This window comes from Cyprinodon tularosa, unplaced genomic scaffold, assembly GCF_016077235.1.
Source record: "Cyprinodon tularosa strain WSP-4 unplaced genomic scaffold, ASM1607723v1 ctg649, whole genome shotgun sequence".
In the NCBI taxonomy this organism is placed as follows: Eukaryota; Metazoa; Chordata; class Actinopteri; order Cyprinodontiformes; family Cyprinodontidae; genus Cyprinodon; species Cyprinodon tularosa.
In genome coordinates, this window is record NW_024039395.1 from 415,243 (window position 1) to 438,517 (window position 23,275).

The window sequence follows — 23,275 nt, forward strand, 5'->3', positions numbered from 1 at the left end:
AAGGGGTAGAATTATAATGATGACGTATTTATTTATGTTAATAAATAAACAAGGCAACTGTTTTACTATTTGTTAAATAGTTTCTTATTATAATATTTCACTGTAGTCTTTAAACAACAGCATAAAGATTACAAATCAAACGCAGAAAAACAACATGCTTTCGGCAAAGCTATCAGCAAAAAATAAGGAAATGTATGTGTTAAAAGTAATCACGACCCTAAATAGTCAGTTGAAACGACTAATTTGCACAATGCGCTCTAATCTGATCAAAACCACCGGAAATCTCGAAACCGCATGTATTAATCCATCTCGGCCACCGTAGCCAGTGGTTTCTAAATATCAACACTGGTGTTGTTGCTTCAGTGAGGCGCTCCTCATAGGACTGAGATGTTATCAGTTAATCTTATGGCTTGATTGACACTCCGATGCTTGTAGAGTTTAGGTCCGACTCTTCGGCTCCACTTTGAAGGTCTGCTTTAACCATGGAGTACCTCCTGCAGGTGAAAGTCGGAGCTTTGGTCGGCTTGTTGCTCCTGACTCTCCTCTTTGGATTAATTCCTGCTAGAGTCAAATGGTTCAGAGACACAAACGGGACAGGTTGGTGTTTTATGCTTTATTTTAGCGTGGGCTTTTAACTAATGTATCCAGATTTAATCAAAAGATCTGTTTTTAAACACATATTAGTGGTTTTTAATAATACACTTCCTACATATGCGTCCATAATACCGAAAAGCTAATTAATTATACTTTGTATACATATTTCGTTACATTATGAACGCCGAAAGACAAAGTGGGACGTGGTGTTTGTTTCTAGCTTTCTCTTGTTTTTCTACTGTTTAGACTTGTCTCGGGGAAATGGAATCAACTTTGAATTGAACGAAATTTGAATGAGATTCGGTTTCAAAAACGCTCCACTTAGAACGATCGGTTTCCCAGCCGTTAGATTACATTTGATCATGCTGCGTTTAATTTGGTGTCACATGATTTGCCTTCCGCTGATTTTGCAAAGGTAATGGCTCTCTGATGAGTTTATTTACTGTGACAAAGGATGTGTTTGATTCTGAGACAACGGAGCAGAGATAAGGCAATGAACACAATGAGAATCTTACCTTGTGACAGCTCAGTCAGTAACACATTCTAAACATCTTCCTGATATATTTGTTTTTTTTTATGTTAAACGATTTTCTGTGTATAAAGGCTTAGTTAAAGCATCTGACAGCCAGCAGGCCTCCCATCTCACTGCCCTGGGCTGGCAGGGATCACCTGATGAGGATAAAGCCTGGAGCTCTAACTCTTCATCACACATGATTACATTTAATCTATTGCTAAAGAAAAAAAAAAAGTCTGTCTAAATGGTGAATGCATGTGTATATGGAAGTGAAAGTAACATTTCTCCATCTCGTATCCTCGTGTGCTGAAACTGAGTCATTTTGACCTCTGTGCTGGTACTTTAATCACATGATACTCAGTTAATTTTTTTTATTCCCTGTTTGGAAGAAAACATTTATTATTTTTTCCATTAAAGGTTCAGTTTTACAATTTATTCATAAACAGTAGTATAAAACATGTAAACAAATATAAAAGATGATAACTCAGGGCTGTGAAAATATATTCCACCTTTAAGATGTAACTTATAATGTAAAATTCAGCTAAATAGCAAGAAACTGCAGCACTGATTGGGTAGCTTTGCACTTCAACATTCCAACGTTGTCTTGTGACAGCATCTAACTTTAGAGCCTCATTCACCCAGCTTCACCCTCAATAGTCAAACATGAAAATCCTGTGTTTAGTTTTCAGGGTTTTTTGTTTGGTAGCTGAATCATTCATGAACTCTACTTCACAAATTTGAACGGTACGTTTGACACCAAAGCGACGTATTGCAGAACCAAAAGGAGGACCTCAACCACAATCAAACACGGTAGTGGTAGCATCATAGTAGGGGATCAGTCTCTACCAAATATGTTTCATTTAAAAAGAAGAAAATAGTAATTTAATATTAAATATATAAGTTCAACATTACTGCAGATAGTAGGGCTGAAAAAATTAATAGGATTAATTGTGATTAATTGATTATAGAAATAAACGACAACTGATTTAGTAACTGATAAATGGTTAAATGGACTAAATGGACTGCCTTTAACTGACAGAGTAACCCACTTAGAGCAGTAATTACATCAAAATTGTAAAGAAAAAGAACAAATATTTTGCATTTAAGATGACACAAAAAGGGGAAGAATATAGAACTTAATAAAATCATAGTTGGTTCTCAAAAAACAGGCATAGACTTTTACAAGGTAAACCTGAATTTACACCTGAAATCATTTAAAATGAACTTTTCATCCTCAAACAGGTCTGCCTGTTTTAAGTTTATCTGTATTGGAGAAGTACTGTATTAACAGCACGGTTTGAAACCAATAAAAACATAGATTTTTTTATTTATGTATGTTGTTTTCTAAAAAAATCTCTACTATAAGAAGAGATTGAGCTATAGTCGTCTGTTGTCTCATGTCTGATGTCATCTCTGGATTTGCAGAAACCCACCGGATAGTTCTAAGCCTGATCAGCTGTTTTGCCGGTGGCGTTTTCCTGGCAGCATGTTTGTTGGACATCATCCCAGATTACCTGTCGGACATTAGCGCAGAGCTGGATGCTCAGAAGGTGGAGGTAGGTCCTGCCTAAACTAACACACAGACCGATGATAGGATTCTCATGTTTGTATGTTAGAGATGGACGATACATCAGCCTGTTGATATTTGCTTTTTTTCCCCTGATATATCGATACGTTCATGCTTTAGCCAATTCATTAATACACTTATTCCCAAACTGGGGTGCTAAAGATCCAGTCTCAGAATGGATAAACAAAAGAAGCTAAAGGGATGTGCTTATGCTTCCTTAACACTTTAAAGTATGGACCATGAAATAATTGACAGAAATTTTTTTTTTTTTAAGTAAGGGTTGTCACCTTCTGACAAATGAAATAAAAGTTAAATTGGATCATTTATTTGAATCACATTTTTTTATACATTTATATTTTTATACATTAGGCATTTCTGTATAAACTTATATACGTTTTCTGTTCATTACATATTTCTGATTATGTAAGTCAAGGTCTTCTAGAAAAAAAAATCACACTGATGATGGAGAGGTCTCAAAAACTCATCAAATATGATACACTTGTCATTGAAGGGTTTTTGTCGTTCACCATCCATGTCTGAAAAAGTACAATTGTTGTTTTTATTGTTTTTTTCATATCGATTTCCTATTACAAAAGTTTTGCCTTTGGTCTAACCTCTTCATTCATCTCTAACAGACCAGCTTTCCACTGCCAGAGTTCATCATGGCTGCTGGCTTCTTCACCGTCCTCATCCTGGAGAAGATGGTTCTCAGCTGCCGTCAGATGAGGGGCGCTCACGGCGAAAGGGCACCACTATTATCAGAGAACGGGCATGGGCACGGCCACAGCCATGCTGGGGCCGTTACAACGGCCGACCTGGAGAGCAGCGGGCACCACGTCCACGTCGACTTCCAGGCTCACTCCCCCTTTCGCTCCTTTATGCTCTTCCTCTCCCTCTCGCTGCATTCGGTTTTTGAAGGGCTTGCTATCGGCCTCCAGAACACCGACTCTAAGGTGAGATGATGGAGAGCCCTTCAGCTTCATTATCTTCCTGCTTTACAAAGTGAATTGTAGAATATAATCATTTTCTTTTTACAGCCTTACCCCACTTTACTTCTGTTTTTAAAAAATTCCCAGTCAAGCTTGCGAAATGTGTTTCGAGAAAACTTTCAGTTTGGAGCGTCAGAATGCACTGAAAACCAATAAATCACAGTACATCAGCCTTTTACTGACAGTCCTGGTGAATCTGAGCTGCTCTGATGACTGAAGCTTCCCTCCATTGGTTGCTCTCTCTACCTCTGCACCCAAAACCGGAGGATTATCAGTAAAATATATCAATAGGAGTCTGCATTGGACTCTAAACCATATCATGACTTCAAACATCTGACCAGATCAGCAGAGAAATTGTTCACCTCCTCGTTCACCGATGTCCTTGAGCCGGTCTCTTATATAGTGTGAGCTAAATAAAGAAGAGCAGCAGAGAGACATCAGCACATCTAAACCTCTGAACTTTTAAACGATCAGACAAAATGCTGTAATTCTGGTATTGTTGCGACACACTGACAGCAGGGGGTCATTTTTTTTACCAGTAGTTTGGTTAAAAACCTTTAATTTAGAGCAAAATCGATTCTTAGACTAATCGTTAACTGCTTTTGTGGTTGATTAATCATTCGTTGGAACAACCAGATTCTAAAACATCCTACTGAAAGCAGAAATTAAGAAATATGTTAACATTTTGCATTTAAAAATGGGAAAATCTTTTTATATTTATAGTTATACTCTATCTAGAGCTCCTCAAGTAGCTTTTCTAAGTATTGAATTTATGATTTAAAAACATTATTTCCCTCTTTACAGTGCATCTAAATATCTAATTCTTTTTTGTTCAAACATTTTTTTATTGAGGTATTAAAATAATTATTGGTAGATTCATTAATAAAATATTTAACTGCTGCATCGCTTTATTATTTCTGAATATGCACCATTCATTTAATTCTAGGAGTTTTTAAGCATCTTTACCAGGAGAAGGAGAAACTGCATTTAGTTCCCTAAATGTATGTAAACGGCTGTGCTGCAGGTTGATAGCTTACAATAGATTGGTTTTTCCAACATTTGCATATTTCTATAGGTTTCCATCAACAACAACTTTCAAGCTTTTTTTTCCTCTTCCAGCTCTTGATACATTTCGTTAATAAAAACAAGTATTACAAAAAGAAGTCTGTTGAACAATTTAAGACATCATTGCTTATTTTCTTTTCTATAACATGAAAATCCAAATTCTAAATGAAGGTTCAGCTATATTGGGAAAATATGGCATAAAGTTAGCATGTTATTTCCTTAGATTATGCTGAAAGCTGACATTAGATTTAGCGATTTAGATCTTGGAGTTTTGAAATGAGAAACCTAATAGAAGTCAGAGTGTCTGACTTTTCAACGTTTAGCTGATTTGGATACATTAGCCTGTTTCTGCTGATGTTGCCTTGAGGTACCAACCATCTGCATCATCAGACTGAGCTGTTTTGCTATCCGGGGTTTTAAATGTGGGCTCTCTATTAATAACTTATTTGCAGCCATGTAAAAGCACATATTAACTTACAGATTTGTCTTAGATCATCAAATGGAACCTGAGTAAATGCAAAAATCTGATGTAGCTTAATTGTTAGCAATGGTGCTTATATCTCCGTAGTACAGTTATTTTGTAGTGTTGTTTAGATAAGGCTGTTTAGAAGTTTAATTAATGGTGAATAAGTTCCAAAGTGCAACTGGGCAGCTGCTGGACACCTTTGGACTTTAGTGGAAAAGGATTTAGAGGCCTGAAATGTGTCCAAGTTTCTTACCAGTTTCTTAAACCTCATCACTGATAAGATTATTTGATTTTTTTTTTATGATTATTTCTGTTTTGCAGGTGTTAGAGATCTGTATCGCCATCCTGGTCCATAAGAGCATCATAGTATTCAGCCTGTCGGTGAAGCTGGTCCAGAGCGCCGTTCAGCCACTTTGGATTGCTGCGTACATCGGCGTGTTCGCCCTGATGTCACCTTTAGGCATCGCCATCGGGATCAGCGTGATGGAGGCAGGGCTGGCGGCCGGGGCTCTGATACAGGGCATCCTGGAGGGGCTCGCCGCCGGAACATTCGTGTACATCACCTTCATGGAGATCCTCCCACATGAGCTGAACTCAGCCGGGAACCAGGTGCTAAAGGTGTTCTTCATCCTGCTGGGCTTCACCGTCATGGCAGCGCTGACGTTTATAGGCTGAGAGCTCCGCGGGAGCATCTGTGGGGGATGCAACCTGTGCACTTTGTGCCTCCTACTCCAGCTTCCACAAGCCTTTTGGTCACTTTATCTCAAAATGATCACCATTTTAAACAAAATCTACTGCACTGTTATACTGAACTCTGGACATTTTTAGGTGAAAAATGTTTCACAACACGCTTGTGCATTCATGCTTGAAATGTTATGTTGAGTGTATATGTTGGCGGTTATCATATTATCTTTATATGCTGTTTTAAGATTATTTTATCCAGTCAGAACACATAGAACTATGTTTGATAAAGCAAAACACAGGTAGGGTTGTTACTTTTTGCATCAAATCACTGTTTTTGTACCTTTTATGATGTTAAGGAAGCAACAGGATATAATACGAGATGCCCTATTTAAAAAAATGTCTTAGTGCTTCTATAAAAAAAAAAAACAGAAGAAATGTTTACATGTTTGTTTATTAGAAAGAAAGTTGACAGCTCCCAGTTCCTAAGAAGCATTACATGCACTGCTTTTTATGATACACTCCGTGATTATTGTTGTTTCCACCTTAAATTTCTCATAAAATCAAGTATTTTATTGATTTTAGTAAATTTAAACAATGTTCCTGCACTGACTTTTTTTTCTTAGAATTGTATGTAAATTCCTACACTAAACCGGCTCAAAAAGTAATCAAAGAGTTTCTGTTCTATTTGACTAGAGAAACTTTGTATATTTTTAGGCGGCGGTACTGATAAACTGACTTGAAACCCAAAAGTATGTGTTTAGCAGTTTCTCACGCTTAGATGTATTTAAAAGCAGCTCTAGCTTCAGTCTGTCATCATAATTCCTATTCTAGTTTGTCTTGTCTCGGTCCGATTGTTTCCTCATTGTGGTAAATATTGTGGAAACAGAAATATCTGCTTTGTTTGTCAGGAAAATGATGATACCAGCTTAAAATTTGCTAACTTTACTAAGGTTTTTTGTTGTTTCGTTTCAAGGAAACGGCATCCACAGATTTCACTTCTGCCTTGTGTACCCTGTACTTTGCTTTGCAAAATGTAGTAACCAGTTAAAAAACAAGCAAAGTAGTTGGTATGGCATCCTGAGCTTGTGCCTTATCATTGTTCTTTTTCTTAAGAGGGTGACTTTGGTTTATAAGCCTGAAAAAAGTAAAGAGATTATGACACTAAAATTGGTGCAAAGATATTTTTTCCACACTGCAGCATATGTTTTACTTTCATCCAAAGAGGTCTTGGCTGTAGATCTTTATGTTCACATGGTTGGTTTGAATGAATTGGTTTAGTCAGTCAGCCGCCAGATGGTGCTGTTGCTCCTTCAAATGTATTACTATTTTTTATTTTTTTATCCACCTTAAACCACATTAAATGCGACATCAGACATACGTTGGAGTGGTTTTCACATTCATTTTTACCTTTAAAAAAGATTACCTTAAAATTTTTAACCCCATAATACATCTGAGGATAACTCGTAGAAAAGCCTTTTTTAGACTGTAGAGATGTAGAGGTTTTTTTTTAACCACAAAAAATCACATTACTTACTAGTTTATCAACACCAAAACATAACTTAGAGAAATATTTATACAGAGCAGGTTATATGCTTTGTTGCAGCCCTGGTAAAGATGAGTAGAAGTTACTCTATAAAAAGTACCAAAAAAAAAAATCCCACCATTTACCGGTAAGTGGGTTTTAATGAGTGGGAGAAAAAGTTCCTACACTTTGTCAAACAATTGATTTTTACATTGACTCCCCTTCTTGTAACACTTTGTTTACCAATACCATTAGAACTGGACTTTGTTCTCTATAATATTTCACATAGAGTGAGCATGAGTGCTGGTGCCTATCTCCAGCTGTTAATGGGCGAGAGGCGGGCTACACCCTGACAGGTCGCCAGTCCAGCGCAGGGCTACACAGACAAACAGGACAAACAACCATTCACACACATACTCACACCTAAGGAGAATTTAGAGAAGCCAATTAATCTAACAGTCATGTTTTTGGACAGTGGGAGGAAGCTGGAGTACCCGGAGAGAACCCACACATACAAGGGGAACATGCAGGAAGCAGGGATCGAATCCGGAACCTCCTTGCTGCAAGGCAACAGTGCCACTGCCTCAATATGTAGCCCCACTACAATCATATCAAAATTTCAAAAATTCAATTTTTAAGTTATAAAAAAGCACAAATAATACTTGGTTTTGCTTTACATGGTTAATTAGCTTCCCAACCCCTTTCCTTAAATTGTGCCCTTTAACTTTTGAATTACCCAAACTCCTTTTTTTTTTTTCCTTTTTTTTTTTTTAAGTTTGAAAGGGTTCTTCACTGATCCATATTTTCTCCTTCAAAAATTGTAATCCTATCCAGTGGCTTTACTTTATGCTTTTTTGTGATCCTACACATGTAGCAGTTATAAAGCAGAGTTGGAGCTTATGGAAATTAACCACTGTAGCATTAATCCTACTTAATTCAAATTTAACCTTAAATTCCACCATTTTAATAGGTATAGGCAGGTAAAGGTATTTTGTCACAGACTTGGTTTTCTGTTCAGAGCTTCAGTTTACTTTGATGGAAGGCATCATGAATCAAAACATTAATTTTTTTTAATTCACTGTATTTATATAGTGCTAATTCACAACACAACATTTAAAGCACTTCACAGAGACAATACAGTCAGATCAGTTAAAAGTTTCTGTCAAGGAAAATCATTTGATTGCATCCAGTTATTGACTTGCAGGACATGCATTTCACAGCACTTTAAGGTTAAAAATGTTTGTGACAGCATTTTTTATAGCTCCTCTTTACTGCAGATTGTAAGACATATTGATGTTATAACAGGTAATTTATCAAGAAATCAATGAACTAGAGGAGTTTACTGATTAGTAATGGAGGGAGGATGGGGATGTTCATTGGCAAGGAGCTAATAAGTCACTAGGAAAGTGTTATAAGGACTTCTGAGAAATCAGAGTAGTTGTAAATATCCCCAAACTGTAGAATTGACTCCCAAAATGAAGCGGATTTCAGGCGTAAAGGAGGTCTTTCTATGAGCTTTTGCATCAGCTGAGGCCTGCAGCCTGTCTAACATGAGGAAAGTTCATCCCATCCAGGAACAAAGCTCCTTATTCCAGAGGGGGAAAATGTTTGTCTGATGTGGGATCTGGAGACCTTGTTAACCCATGTTCACTATTGTGAGGCAATAGGAGGTCATCCATAAACATCCACTAATGAGCAGTGTTTGTGGGGGGACAAAAGCACAGTAAATGTGCCAGTTTGAGCAAACAGAGCATTCAGTGTGCAGAGCTGGAAGTTAGAGCGTTCAGCTGCGGTGGGAGACAGGCGCTTTATCTGTTCGTCCAGCTCATTAACCTCGTCTTAGGCACAAAACTCGACTGTATTTTCACATATTGCTCTTGGAATTGAAACACATGGTTTCCTGTTAGTTTCATGTTCTTTAGTGTTTAATCTTCAGATTAAGCCATTAGGAAACGTTCATAACTGATATCAGTTAATAGAAATTAGATGTGCCCGCTAGAATGTGTCTTTTAATGAGTTCTTGCAATTTTATTACAAGTTTTTTGTTTTAAAACGGGAATCAAGATGAAAGCAGCTCAGTTCAAACTCTTTTATAAATGTTGATGTTACCAGTAAATCCAGTTAGTATGATGAAACAGAAGAGTGGATGGAACAGAACATGCTGCTACTACAGGGACATTTCTGTATTTATAGAGGCTTGTGAAGTGTCCATATCCACTAGGTAACTCCACAAACTTTATTATCATTAAAGGCTTTTCCTCCTGTATTTCGTTGAAGGCTCCACAAATCTGAATTTTATTGGTGAGTGTTAAAAAGGAAGCCTTTATTGAGAGAAAGCTGCAAGAAGTTGCAATAAAATAGGATCAAAAAGCCACATAGAAGACACTGCAAACATGTAGGAAGATGTTGTGGTGAAATTAGACCAACACTAACCTTTTAAACCTACGTGTAGAATGCTATAATCCAGTAAGGAGCTCTTCTCTTCAGAGAGAAGAGAGAAGCTGCAGGGTTGGTGGAAAGAAAGTTGGAGATAAAATACAAGAAGGTGATACATTGCTCATATACAATCCCTGTCAAGTACCTTTGCTTTAAACATACACTATATTGCCAAAAGTATTTGCTCACCCATCCAAATTATTGGAATCAGGTGTTCCAATCACTTCCATGGCCACAGGTGTATAAATTCAAGCACCTAGGCATGCAGACTGTTTTTACAAACATTTGTGAAAGAATGGGTCGCTCTCAGGAGCTCAGTGAATTCCAGCGTGGAACTGTGATAGGATGCCACCTGTGCAACAAATCCAGTCGTGAAATTTCCTCGCTCCTAAATATTCCACAGTCAACTGTCAGCTGTATTATAAGAAAATGGAAGTGTTTGGGAACGACAGCAACTCAGCCATGAAGTGGTAGGCCACGTAAACTGACGGAGCGGGGTCAGCGGATGCTGACGCGCATAGTGCGAAGAGGTCGCCAACTTTCTGCAGAGTCAATCACTACAGACCTCCAAACTTCATGTGGCCTTCAGATTAGCTCAAGAACAGTGCGCAGAGAGCTTCATGGAATGGGTTTCCATGGTCGAGCAGCTGCATCCAAGCCATACATCACCAAGTGCAATGCAAAGCGTCGGATGCGGTGGTGTAAAGCACGCCGCCACTGGACTCTAGAGCAGTGGAGACGCGTTCTCTGGAGTGACGAATCGCGCTTCTCCATCTGGCAATCTGATGGATGGGTCTGGGTTTGGCGGTTGCCAGGAGAACGGTACTTGTCTGACTGCATTGTGCCAAGTGTAAAGTTTGGTGGAGGGGGGATTATGGTGTGGGGTTGTTTTTCAGGAGCTGGGCTTGGCCCCTTAGTTCCAGTGAAAGGAACTCTGAATGCTTCAGCATCCCAAGACATTTTGGACAATTCCATGCTCCCAACTTTGTGGGAACAGTTTGGAGCTGGCCCCTTCCTCTTCCAACATGACTGTGCACCAGTGCACAAAGCAAGGTCCATAAAGACATGGATGACAGAGTCTGGTGTGGATGAACTTGACTGGCCTGCACAGAGTCCTGACCTCAACCCGATAGAACACCTTTGGGATGAATTAGAGCGGAGACTGAGAGCCAGGCCTTCTCGTCCAACATCAGTGTGCAACCTCACAAATGCGCTTCTGGAAGAATGGTCAAAAATTCCCATAAACACACTCCTAAACCTTGTGGACAGCCTTCCCAGAAGAGTTGAAGCTGTTCTAGCTGCAAAGGGTGGACCGACGTCATATTGAACCCTATGGATTAGGAACGGGATGTCACTTAAGCTCATATGTGAGTCAAGGCAGGTGAGCAAATACTTTTGGCAATATAGTGTATATCTCACATAAGTAACAGCAAAAACAAAGACATATAAAAATGTAGTCTGAACAGTCAAAACCAGCACCAAGAATAATTACTGCTGTAATTTTGAAGTTATAAAATAGCTGCATACCTGCCCTAATCTCCCCATTCCTATAACATGATAGCAGCAAGCTCTGACAGAGGGACATTTCTGAGCTTTAGCGTTTGATTTCAAAACCTACTGTTTTCTTTCATGTCTTCAGTTATGGAAAACTTTACAGAAATGACAAAATAGAATGACTAATAATGCCACTGTGTTGCCAATTAGAAAAGAAGCCATGAAAATGCATGTCAGAAATGTTCACTTTGAATTCAATAGGAGACAGGAGAAATTATGTTGAGGTGAAACAGGACTGGTGAGAGAGGACACCTAGTGGACAGAGCAAAAGTAGCAAAAAAAATATAAAATCCATAGAGCTAAACTTAGATAACCAACATTTTATAGTTTGTTGAGAGGGATAGCTCAAAACACATGGATATCAGTAAACTTGCTGCAATCTAACCAAAAGAAAAATAGTAATCGACTAAGAAGAGATCAATTGAGCTCAACACCATGAGAAATGTTTACATTCCTCCATCAAGATGTAAAGTTATTTAAAAGCACATATAAATACAACCAATTGTAGTGGTAGTGCAGTCAGCAAAATGAAACAAACTAAGACGTCTGCATCATCTTAATATGAACACGACACAAAGGATTCAAAATGGTGTAAAGGTAAGCTAAAATTATCAGACTAAATTAAAATAGGTCTCTGATTGATTATGCTTTTGATCTACAACTACAAACTAAAGTAGTCCAAGCAAGCAAAAAATAAAAATTAAAATGTAGAAATAGCGAACAAACTAAGTATCATCCATAGAATAACACTCTGCTGGTATGATTATTGATGTTAACTGAAATAGGGAGATGAATACCAAAGATACAAGTTTTTTTTTTTTTTTTATCTTCATAAAATTATTTTTAAAATTATATTTTGGTTAAACCATGCCTTTAATTTCATCTTAAGGCTGCAGTAAATTCTACATTTAGGGAACAGATTACTGTGTCACCTGGAGTAGATCAATTAGTGTCTTTTCAGCTTAAAGTCCTGATACAAGAGGAAAAGCTAACATAGAACTTCATGTTCTATTTAACTAATAAAAGGTAAAAAGTTTGCAATCGTTGTTGGTGCAGGAAGTGTCTGGTACTTTAGAGGAGACAACCCTGTCTGATGCTGTGCAATCATGGAAAAGTAATCCTTAATGTGGGACAGAAAACAAGAGCTGCCCCCCTCTGAGCAGGACTGCAAAGAATGCGCACGGGAATGTTTCACTGTAGGCCATCCTGCTCACATGACGGACCGACAGGCACTGAAGGGCTGAGACGAAGCTGCAGCTTCCACATCACATGTAAGCTGGGTCACTTCCAGTCCGACATTGTGGAGAGGAAAACATCATAGCTCCTCTATAACATTATATGTAGGGGGGAAAAATGTCACAGTCAATATATTTCCCACGGTTAAAATACTGGAAGAAATCACACTATGGGCTCAGATGGGTATTTTATTAATAACATTAAAAAGTTTATTTGTTTCATTTCCTCTTTTTACGAGGTGAAACACATGATACAGATTTTTACATGCAAATACATTTTTGCAAACCATTATTTCTATTAATCATGAACATTTTCCACTTACAGCTGATGAAAACACAACATTTAGCTTTAGTTGAAGCTGAAAAACTCACACAGAGAGAAAAGACAATTAGAATAAATTTATTGATACAATTACATTGTCTTTGGCGCTCAGACCTCAGCAGGAAACATAGCGCTGAATTTTGATTGATATGCATGAACAGGAATAAAGAACAGGGCTGTTTTCCCCCAGGCCTGAAACTGGTGGTGGAGTGGAGATAGATGAAGTTGGTTAGTCTGCAGACTGCTGGTTAGTGAGACGGTCTGCTGAGCTTTATGGGGAGATCCAGTGGACTGCGTGCGTTGATACTAGAGCTTCACTCAGGGACCTGGAAGATCAGAGTCCAGCTTGGATAACAAAGGTTGAGAGAACCTGTCCATGATGAGCAAGCATGAAGTGACAGTGGAGAAGAAAAACTCCCCGTTGGGAAGAAACCTCTGGCAGAACCAGGCTCAACATGGCGGTCTTCGGCCCGACTGGTTGAAATGAGACGCGGGATACAGTAAGAGAATGAAATTCTGATGAAGTTCTAGCTACGATGGTGGAGGAGGAGATGGAGGTGGGTGGAAACGGTGTCATCTGAATGAAGTCAGACAGCTCAACCACCGCCTGCGCACAGGAGCAGATGAGTTGTGGATCGGAGGCCTTTTAAGATGAACTTTGGATGCTGACTGGCTTTGGTGGAGGCGTGGTTCAAAGCTGATTGGCTGTGTCGTAGGCGGATGGAGGAGAGTAATCAGTTTATTCAGTTGAACTTCCGTTGTTAAATGTTAAATCAGACCAAATAAAAAGATGTATTGAATTTTTTTCCAAGCAGAAATGTGTGCTCAATGAAAAACATGTTCAATAGCTGCTTTAAGGTTATTTTTAAAAGATGCTTCATTTCACTTATTGAATAGGAGTGTATATGCAGGAACTGATACTTTGTATGCAGGCTAACAAGTGTATGAAAATGGAATTTAAAGATTTTTAAGGGATAGTTTTAACCTTTAATATGTCTGACAATGTTTGCAGTTTTAAGCTTTGTTTTTAGATGTTTCCAACTTCGCTTCTCAAATCAAATGACCTAAAAAATTAAAAAAAAGGTGAAGTGGTTTCTTTAAAGTCAGTAGAATTCCAGATAATTTTTTATTGTGAAGTAAAAATAACAAAAAGCCACAGAATGATCAAATATTTGCAATAAATCAAAACAAAAACTTGCCTGTTTAAATGTTATCTGGGGCAAAAAGAAGCTGGTTATAAAGTTAGAGAATAACTGACATAACATTAATAACATTAAAAGACTACAGACTACAAACTTGGATACATTTTCAAAACATAAGCCAACACGTCTTCACCTGCATGCAGCTTCACAGCCTGTGTCACCCTGATTAACTACTCGCTGTAATCCACTGAATCAAGTTTAATCCCTCTCTGAGTGACGTTTCAGGAACTCCCCCCCCCCTCCTGGTCCTCCTGGTCCTCCTTGCCGTGCCGCTGTCCTCTGCCACTCTACGTAGGACTCTCATCCTGTCTGCAGAAGGTAAGGCCACTCAGCCTTTTATTTAAATACAGGCAGGGGCAGACAAAGATACAATTAGAGCTGTTTAGCAAAAAATAAAAATAAAAATTAGAACAAAAGAAAAAATATTATCAAATTAATTTCTTGCAGAAGGCGGATGAAGTTATTTAATCAATCAATCAATACTTCTGATGTTAAGATGGCAGATGGGTTTAAAATTAACAGTGGAGAGAAGCTACTTCTTTATTAGCTTTTGAAAACCTTAAATAGGCAGATATATTTAAACATTAGAGTCACAGTTTTATTTATATGAAAGTGTATAATTTAAGATTATATATATGATATATATATACATATATATATTGTGAAACAATATTATATTATAATAATTGATAGTAAATAATTAAGAAATCTTCATTGTTATGGAGTTTATTTTTTTCCTATTCTAGGAATAAAAGTATTTTAATCAGTGAAGTTAAATGACTGGATGAAAAGCTTCCTGCCTGTAAATATTGTGGCAGCATGATTATTTTGATGAAATAAAAACATTTTCTCCTGTTGAACTACTTCACTATGAATTAGAAAAAAAATAAAAAATAAATAAATTTTAATTTTGCTTCATCTGTCCTGTGTCTTCTCACAGACCTGAGAGATTGCTTTAGCAGTGGATGAGTGGGAGATTTATTCATCTGTGACCATTTTGTTCTGGTTCTTCTGAGTGTTGCTGCTGTGAGACGTTACAACCATGGCTGCTGTAAGTTTAACCACCTTACACACCTTCTCGAGCCTCTGTTCAATAGAAGCTAGGCCAGTCCTTGCGCTAATGGTGTGAAACAGATCACACAGATGGTGTGAATCAGCTCAGAGGGGGTTCAGAGTTGTGTTTAATGTAGAAGAGTTCATCTAAAGTAACAGATTCCTCTTTGTGCAGACTGGAACTTTCCGTATGGTATCGGAGGAGGAGCAGGCCATGAGGGCAAAGCTGGAGCACCTGACAGTAAAGGATCATGGGTCAGTGTTTGGACCGTGCCACAAACTACCTGGCCATACTGTGCAGAAGGTAGAAGCTGGTCTCTGAGAGAGGTTTGTTGTCTGTAGAAATGCTGTTGTTTCATTAACATATTTTATATTTGATTAAAATTTTTTTAAGGCAAAGGATGAGCTGCATGAGACAGATGAAAGACGGGCGTCATCACTGAAAGATCTACGGGCCATGATAAAAGAGAGGGCATCGGAGGGGGACGACTTGGCCAAACTAGTGCAGGAACGCTTTGGGGACAAACCGGACTCTTTGTTGGTTCGCTTTCTCAGAGCACGAAAATTTGATGTCTCCAGAGCCCATGAGCTCATGAAAGGTGAGGAACAGAGGAAGCATAATCCTGTATCCATATCCATAATAGTGCCGTCATTCCTTATTTTCAACTTCAGTTATCATTTATTCTTCTGTTTTTGGTCAAGTTGGATAAAAAAAAATTGACATAAGAAAAAAGATCACATTTTTATGCCTTTAAAAATTGTGACTGGGAAAATTGTGGATTAAATACAGGCTGACCTTTTTTAAGGAAACACCTGAGACACATATTCCTTTTGTTTATCAAAATGATATAGCCAAGATATCAGAGAAAGGATGGTGCAGCTTTAAAAATCCTATTATCTCTAGGTACAAATTCTAAACCTTTTGTGCCAAAAAAACAAAGAAGGTTCTTTTTCCCATAGATGAGCATGTTTAGGAGCAAGATGCATTTATTAGATGGGGACTGAACATGACTTTGCCAACAGTGAAAGGAATTTATTTCTATTCAATCTGCATTTATACAGGCTTTCTCACTCAGATCCAAGATCTGATTTTTAAAAAAAACATTGAAACAACAAAAAAACCAATATAATTTTACACGTCACGTTAAAAGTCAGTTGAATAAACTTAGAAAAGGCAGAGTGAGAAAAGATATTCTGGTTGACCCTGCTGGTTGTCTCAATCTGCAACTTCAGATGAAACTCATAACTGTGCTCTTGCATTTAGGCAGCAAATATGGGGATTTTGCAGAACTTAAAATAGTATGTTAATATATTTATTTATATTATTTGATAATTATCCAGATAGACTCATAATCACCCGATTGGCAAAATGAGCAGAAGAAGCAGATTGAAGTATAGCATCTACAACTTTGGTGTGTACTTACATTTCCACAAGTTTACTGTAATATATAATTACAGACTGGGAACTATTTCCGATGATAACCTCAAATTGCAAAATAAAAACATAATTTAAAGCCTTGGTATGACTTCTGAATTTTAAGAAGTAGTTCAGTCTCATTTTAATGTAAATAAGAAAAGAAGAATCTTATATAATCAGTGTATGTTTATAACTTGATTCGGCTGTGCTTTCGTTCACTTTCTGCAGGAAATTTTCAAAAACTCCAGTAATTAAGTACGAGCTATCCTTTGTTTCCTTGTTTTATGAATCTCTGAAACAGTGGGTCATGTATTCATTAATTGGGAGCTTTAGTATGCTGGAATCTCTCCTGACAAAGCCCGCCTTTGTGTCCAAAATTGGACAGCAAGTTGATTCCACTTGTTGGCCCTGGGAACTGCGCCATCCCTGAGCTGATTGGGATGTGTTGGATATCAGAGGAGATTAAAGGCAGAAGACACTTTAATTAAATAGGACACCCTTTGATGTGCCCTTGTCCTTCAGCTGCATGCACTGAAAATGCACAAACCTTTTTAACATCTCAACCTTTTCTATAACCATATATCATAGTTTCTGTGGGTGTTGTTGTATCGAGCAATAATAATATTAACTGTACGTTGAAAACTGTGTATTTTAGAAGGATTCCCGATTAAATGAACCAGATATTTAAACACACCATTGGATTCATCCCGATCAGATTTTATTTAGATGAGGGTAAAATGTAAAGTGTGAGTTGGCACTGCACACAGTCAGGTTTCTGTTAGTTAATTAGGGCTTCGGTACCATGAGGCTCGGCTCTGAGACAGACTCATATTGTTTCAGGTTCCCAACACTGAAGGTAAAGATCTAAGGAGGGGAACATTTCACTTTAGTTCTGTTTTGATGTGAAGATCATGTTGTTTTTGCTTTATTCAAATGTGTTCCTGAAGTCATGCCACCCATGTTACATTAGTGACTTTTTTTTTTTTTTTTTTTTAAGAATCTTAAACCTAAATGGTGTTCATAGTTGTCCAGAGTCTCCTTTTCCATTTCTTTTCGGAAGTTGAAAAACAAATACGGTAACATTAGTCTTTTTTTAGGAAACTTTATCTGCTTTCACTTAAAGCAATTTATCTAGGATCTGACCCTATCAGGGGGATGTAACTTTTTCTTACTTTTAAACTATATAGCCGTTAACATACTCATAAGCACGATGTATATAAGTCAAATAAAATAAGCAAAGAATCTATTTTTATATAAAAAAAATGTTCTTATAGGTCTGAATTTTCTTTTACGGTATATATATATATATATATATATATATATATATATATATATATATATATATATATATATATATATATATATATATATATATATATATATATATATATATATATATATAGAAAAAAACAAAAGCAAGTAGGGGATTCCAAGGAGCTATCAGGTGATTAGAGGATGTTTAATCCACAAGGCTGTCTTTTCTCTTTGCTAGATTCATTTATAAAAAATGAAGGTGGGTAGTAATCAGTTACATTAACTCAGTTACATTTACCTATAACAATTTGAAAAACATGTACTTTTAGGAGTAGGTTTACTTCTTATTTTTACTTGAGTAATATTCCTGTAAAGTATTGTTACTCCTACTTGAGTAAAATTTCAGATTACTCTGTCCTTTGAGTAATTTGAACTACTCCAAAATAAGGTAAACATACAGTAAACAGTAGATATTAACAGTATACAACATATATACAGTTGTCGTTGTAAGGATTGGTGTTATGTTGAAAAAAAAAAGGCAAATTTCTCCTGCATGAATTTCTTTTTGTATAATCATGACATTTATTTATATTCTTTAGGCATTTGAGTCTTAAAATGCCAGAACTTTCAAATAAAGTCTGTTTGCCAGCATAATTTATAACCATTAAATCTGATGTTATTATCCAACAGCTACTCAATACTCAAGTAGCCTTTCTACAAAATATTTTTTTGTTTTACTTGAGTAATTGTTTGGATGACAACTTTTTCCTTTTACTTGAGTTTAAAAAAAAATGTTAAAGTAGTATTATTCAGTACAGTTTTTGGGTACTCGACCCACCTCTGTTTATCTTTATGTTTTTATTTTCCTATGAGCTTCCACGAATCCTAATCAATGAATCATATTCCTAAATATATATTAAACCACATAAATTCCTGTTTTAAAATGATTTTGGTTTTTGCACAAAAAAATAAACAATGATTCGGTTTATTTCTTATTTTTGCCACCATGCTGTTAAAAAGTAGATTTGTTTTAATCCTTTTATTTTGAAATAAAATAAACAAAACATGTATATTCAAAATGAGGATAAATGGCACAAAGATACTAAAGAGAAATAAATAAGTCTAAAAAAATCTTATTGCAGACTTTAAGAAAAAGATTACTACATATTCCTACACAATATATAAAAAGGGGCAAGTATAATGCAACTGCCTTCAACACAGTGAAGATTTAGCTAAATGAATATCAAATAATGGAACCCAGCTGGGTCTCAATCGACTCAAATCGTTTGAGACCTTTGAGGCATACTGTACTTTATGTTGGTATGCTGTGTGCATCTTCCAGGTTATGTACGCTTCAGGAAGGATTATCCAGAGCTCTTTGAGAACCTCACTCCTGAAGCAGTCCGCAGTACCATAGAGGCTGGATACCCAGTAGTTCTGCCAATCAGAGACAAATATGGCCATGTGGTCCTGCTCTTCAACATTGAAGGCTGGGACCTGGAGGAGATCACCTTTGATGAGGTGGATGCTGACACACATTTTTTCTACTAATAGTGACCTTGAAGATCTTAGAGGTCATGCAACTGAATAAAATGTGTCTCTACATGTGAAACAGGTGCTGAGAGCATACTGTGTGATCCTGGAGAAGCTGCTTGAAAACGAAGAGACTCAGATCAATGGCTTTGTCCTGATTGAGAACTTTAAAGGCTTTACTATGCAGCATGCCTCAGGAATAAAGACCGCCGAGCTCAAAAAGATGGTGGACATGCTACAGGTCAGACCAAATGAACTGATAATACCAAAAGTGTTTCTTTATTATGCTTCTCTGAGACATCTGCCTGTTTTGCAAAAGTGATAATTTATTTAAAACTACTTAATTCTGCATTTGTCTTATGCCCTCTGGCGGACGATGGCGGTATTACAAATAATAAGTAGTTAAAATTGACTGCAAATATTATATGTGCTCAAAACATGTGTGCATCAATTAGGAAGCTGTATTTGCTTTTTACTTGACTTCTGTATTTGATTTTTTTCCCTAAATTTTATAAATGTTTTACTTCATTTTCATTAGCATATAAAGGCAGAAATAGATTTTGATAATAAGTTGTTGTACATTTTAACCCTCAGTTTCCCATATGTAATATTATCCATATTTGGATGGAATAAAAAAAAAAAAAAAAAAAAAAAAAAAACAGAAATCAGAATCTTAATTTAGACAGTCTGGCTCTAAATGGTTGGAATCACCTTGCAGTTTGACCGCCATCGTGTGCTGTGTCATGCATTTCTGTGCAGGACTCCTTTCCTGCCCGTTTCAAGGCGGTCCATGTTATTCACCAGCCCTGGTATTTCACCACCACGTACAACGTGGTTAAACCCTTCATGAAGGCCAAACTGTTGGAACGGGTACGAATGACCACACACAGCTGCTCCCTGTTTTTTCCAGTTGGTTTATTCAATTCCTCTCATTGAGCTCTAAAAGTCCCCCTGTTGCTCCACAGGTCTTTGTTCACGGGGAAGAGCTGGACGGCTACTTTAAAGAATTTGATGCAAGTATTCTGCCTTCAGATTTCGATGGAAAAGCCCCAGTGGCTGACTGCCAAGCCATTGCCACCCAGCTTTTTGGCTCTGAAGACACTGCGCTCTGAAGGAACATTCCTATATATTCATACCTGGAAAAGGAACTATGTGGAATATGTTGAAGTTAGATTTGTTTTTGTTTTTTCCAAATTCAGACGTATAAGAGCATGAAAGAAGGGGGCATTCTGCAGATAAGAATGAGATAATAATAGTGGGGGAAATTATGTGTAGATATAAATAAGAATAACTGTTAGCTTTTTTGTACTCCGTGATACCCTTACGATTCGTTACCGAGGAAGGAAAATATATTTGGGGGAATTATGACTCAGTCAACATTTCGTATTAACTGGTTGGATGCTGTCTGCCTAAAAACTAACCATGGTGAATACAGATGTTGCTGTCTCTCTGATTGCTGTGCCTTACACTTTTCAGTTTGACTTTATGAACAGTATGCATAGTATAAAGGGGGATGGATCTGCCTTAGATCAATGATTCAAGATTATTGTGGTGCCTTTGGAAATTTCCATTTGTCAGCAGCCTTTTTTCATTTGATCAAATGTGATGCATGATTAAAATGCCCTCTGTTTTATCTTATGTCCTCTGTTTGCTTCATTCACCTAAACAAGGATTTGTTAGAATTGATGCGCATGTGTCTGTAGTTCTGTTAAAGATCTTTTTATCCTTTGTTTGTATTTCATTAACTTGAAATAGCAATAAACCCAATTTAAAGCAAAAGCATCCTTATTTAGTTTATCATTTCCAATCCACGTTCCTTCCTCTGCTATCACATCAGGATAAACATAGAGCCGCTTCCACTCTGTGTATAAACCATGGCCTCATGGTTTTTTCAGAGACTGTCTGTTGTTCAAGGCAGTGGAGCAAAGCTGAAGGTGAATGAGTTCAGGGTCCAGGAATTCAAAATCACATTTCTGAGCTTCTTTTAACACTCTGAAGAAACTTAATAAGTCTGAACACTTCTAAGGAGGGTAATGTTGCTTTACTAACACTGTCTTAAGTTATTTTACTCCGTGATTAACCAATCTAGTATATTTATCAATCAATCAACTTATAAACCTTTATCATGTAGACAGTGATCACTTTTCTATATTTAAAAGATGAGTGAATATCATTTCTAAGGACAATTATTTAGTCTTAAATTAGATAAAATCTAAGATTACAAGAAAAATCTTAATGACTACTGGTGATGATTTATACATAAAATCTGTCTTTATTCAGCTGTATATGTGTTTCGATTTGTGACCCTTTATGATACATACACCGGGTCCAGGGTTCAACCAACTAGCTACTGACCCTTTAAAGCCTGGACCATGAGATAATTTACTGATTATTCTATTTTTTTTTATAGTCAAATCAGAGTTAACATAAAACTTTCTTAGAAATTAGATAAAAAATGTTGAATAAGTCACATATTTGCAACAATTTTGATACACAAGGCATTTCTGTACAATCTTTTATATGTCAAATACATGTGTCTGATTGTATAAATCAGTTTTCAAGAACAAAGATATCACACTGATGATGTATGTATCAAATATGATACATGATGATGGTCTAATGTGTTAGCATTGCTAACAGCAGGTATGCTACTGCATAGTAGGCAAACCGTTCATAGGTTTGAAAAGCTCAAACAGCAGAGGCAAACTTTCAAAAAAAAATCCTTCAATAGGAGGTATTTGAATAGTCCATGCAAATACCAGTTGAGCCTGATGATGCACACTTTGAAGCAGGCAAATTATCTAGTAAGCATTCAATGATAAACTGTTTGTGTCCAAACCATTCTATTTTCTTTTGAAGGTGAATTAAACAGATTTAATTAGGTGCACTAACAGAACAATAATCTCAAAAGCACTCATGTGCATTTTAAATGTCCATAGGAGAGACGTGCCAATATGTTTTATGCTAATTAAGGCGTCTGGGATGGGAAATAAGAAAAAAAGCTCCACCAATCCTGTCAACAAGAGCCTGAAATGTTTAGTCATCATCATTAGAGAAACCTCTTGTTGATGGCTATAAAAGGGTTTAAATTTAGTTTGTTAGGGGAAATTTAACCAAAGGATAGTTGGAGGTGTAACTTGGAACAAAAAGGAAGTAAATCTATTGTCAATCTGTGTAATAGTGCTTCTTATAAAAAATAAAATACATCACCATCAGATTATTTTTTTCTTTAAAGGGCTCCACATTTGGAAAAATAAAGTATATTTGGGGCTGAGCTGCAGCCATGAAAGCATGTTAAGTGTCATCTATCCTATTTAAGTGCAATTGGTGTAGATAAAAAAAACAACAAAACTTGCCGCAATTATCCAGAGATGAGTAGTAATTTATACAATCTACTTGAGTAACTTTTAGAGACCAGTGTACTTTTTGGAGTAGTTGTTCTCTTTTTTTGTGTGATATTCTTTTGAGGGTATTGCTACTTTTGAGTATATAATCTGTTTATTCTAGCTTTTCTGAGATTAGAGAAAAAATTTGATAAACTGTAGATAGTTAACTGGAAATTCTTTATAACTTCCTGACATTTGAATTATCAAAAGTGATTGTGTGCGTTTATGTAGCAGTTACTGTGGAAAGTTTCTTCTACACAAATTTGTTATTTTGTAATTATGTTATTTGCAACTTTTTTCTGTTTAATTTCTTTGTAATTCCAGGATTTGCGCATAACTTACTGATTTCATCATTTTAACAATTAAATCAGATGCTTGGAGTAAATAGTACTCGAGTTTCAATTTTACAAAATATTTTTTACTCTTGCTTGAGTAATTTCTTGGATGACTTCAACATTTACTTGAGTAGAAAATATTTTTTT

At 36.7% G+C, this 23,275-nt stretch overlaps 2 protein-coding genes across 2 annotated transcripts; both read left to right on the forward strand.

Moving 5' to 3' along the window:
• The first annotated feature begins 323 nt into the window (after window positions 1–323).
• slc39a1 (solute carrier family 39 member 1) lies at window positions 324–7,221 on the forward strand. The gene is made up of 4 exons (XM_038308844.1): window positions 324–597; window positions 2,534–2,664; window positions 3,311–3,628; window positions 5,517–7,221. The coding sequence occupies exons 1-4, from the start codon at window positions 483–485 to the stop codon at window positions 5,868–5,870; spliced, it is 918 nt and encodes a 305-aa protein (XP_038164772.1). The 5' UTR covers window positions 324–482; the 3' UTR covers window positions 5,871–7,221.
• Window positions 7,222–14,329: 7,108 nt separating this feature from the next.
• Window positions 14,330–21,186, forward strand: LOC119799093 (retinaldehyde-binding protein 1-like). The gene is made up of 8 exons (XM_038308826.1): window positions 14,330–14,468; window positions 15,091–15,201; window positions 15,379–15,507; window positions 15,598–15,802; window positions 19,217–19,395; window positions 19,490–19,648; window positions 20,167–20,277; window positions 20,373–21,186. The coding sequence occupies exons 2-8, from the start codon at window positions 15,193–15,195 to the stop codon at window positions 20,517–20,519; spliced, it is 939 nt and encodes a 312-aa protein (XP_038164754.1). The 5' UTR covers window positions 14,330–14,468; window positions 15,091–15,192; the 3' UTR covers window positions 20,520–21,186.
• The last annotated feature ends 2,089 nt before the right edge of the window (window positions 21,187–23,275 follow it).

Coding starts and splice junctions, on each gene's coding strand:
- LOC119799093 (XM_038308826.1), top strand. Junction 15,803..19,216: donor AGCCCATGAGCTCATGAAAG/GTGAGGAACAGA, acceptor TGCATCTTCCAG/GTTATGTACGCTTCAGGAAG. Junction 19,649..20,166: donor AGATGGTGGACATGCTACAG/GTCAGACCAAAT, acceptor ATTTCTGTGCAG/GACTCCTTTCCTGCCCGTTT.
- slc39a1 (XM_038308844.1), top strand. CDS start 483: ATGGAGTACCTCCTGCAGGTGAAAGTCGGAGCTTTGGTCGGCTTGTTG. Junction 598..2,533: donor CAGAGACACAAACGGGACAG/GTTGGTGTTTTA, acceptor CTGGATTTGCAG/AAACCCACCGGATAGTTCTA. Junction 2,665..3,310: donor TGGATGCTCAGAAGGTGGAG/GTAGGTCCTGCC, acceptor CATCTCTAACAG/ACCAGCTTTCCACTGCCAGA.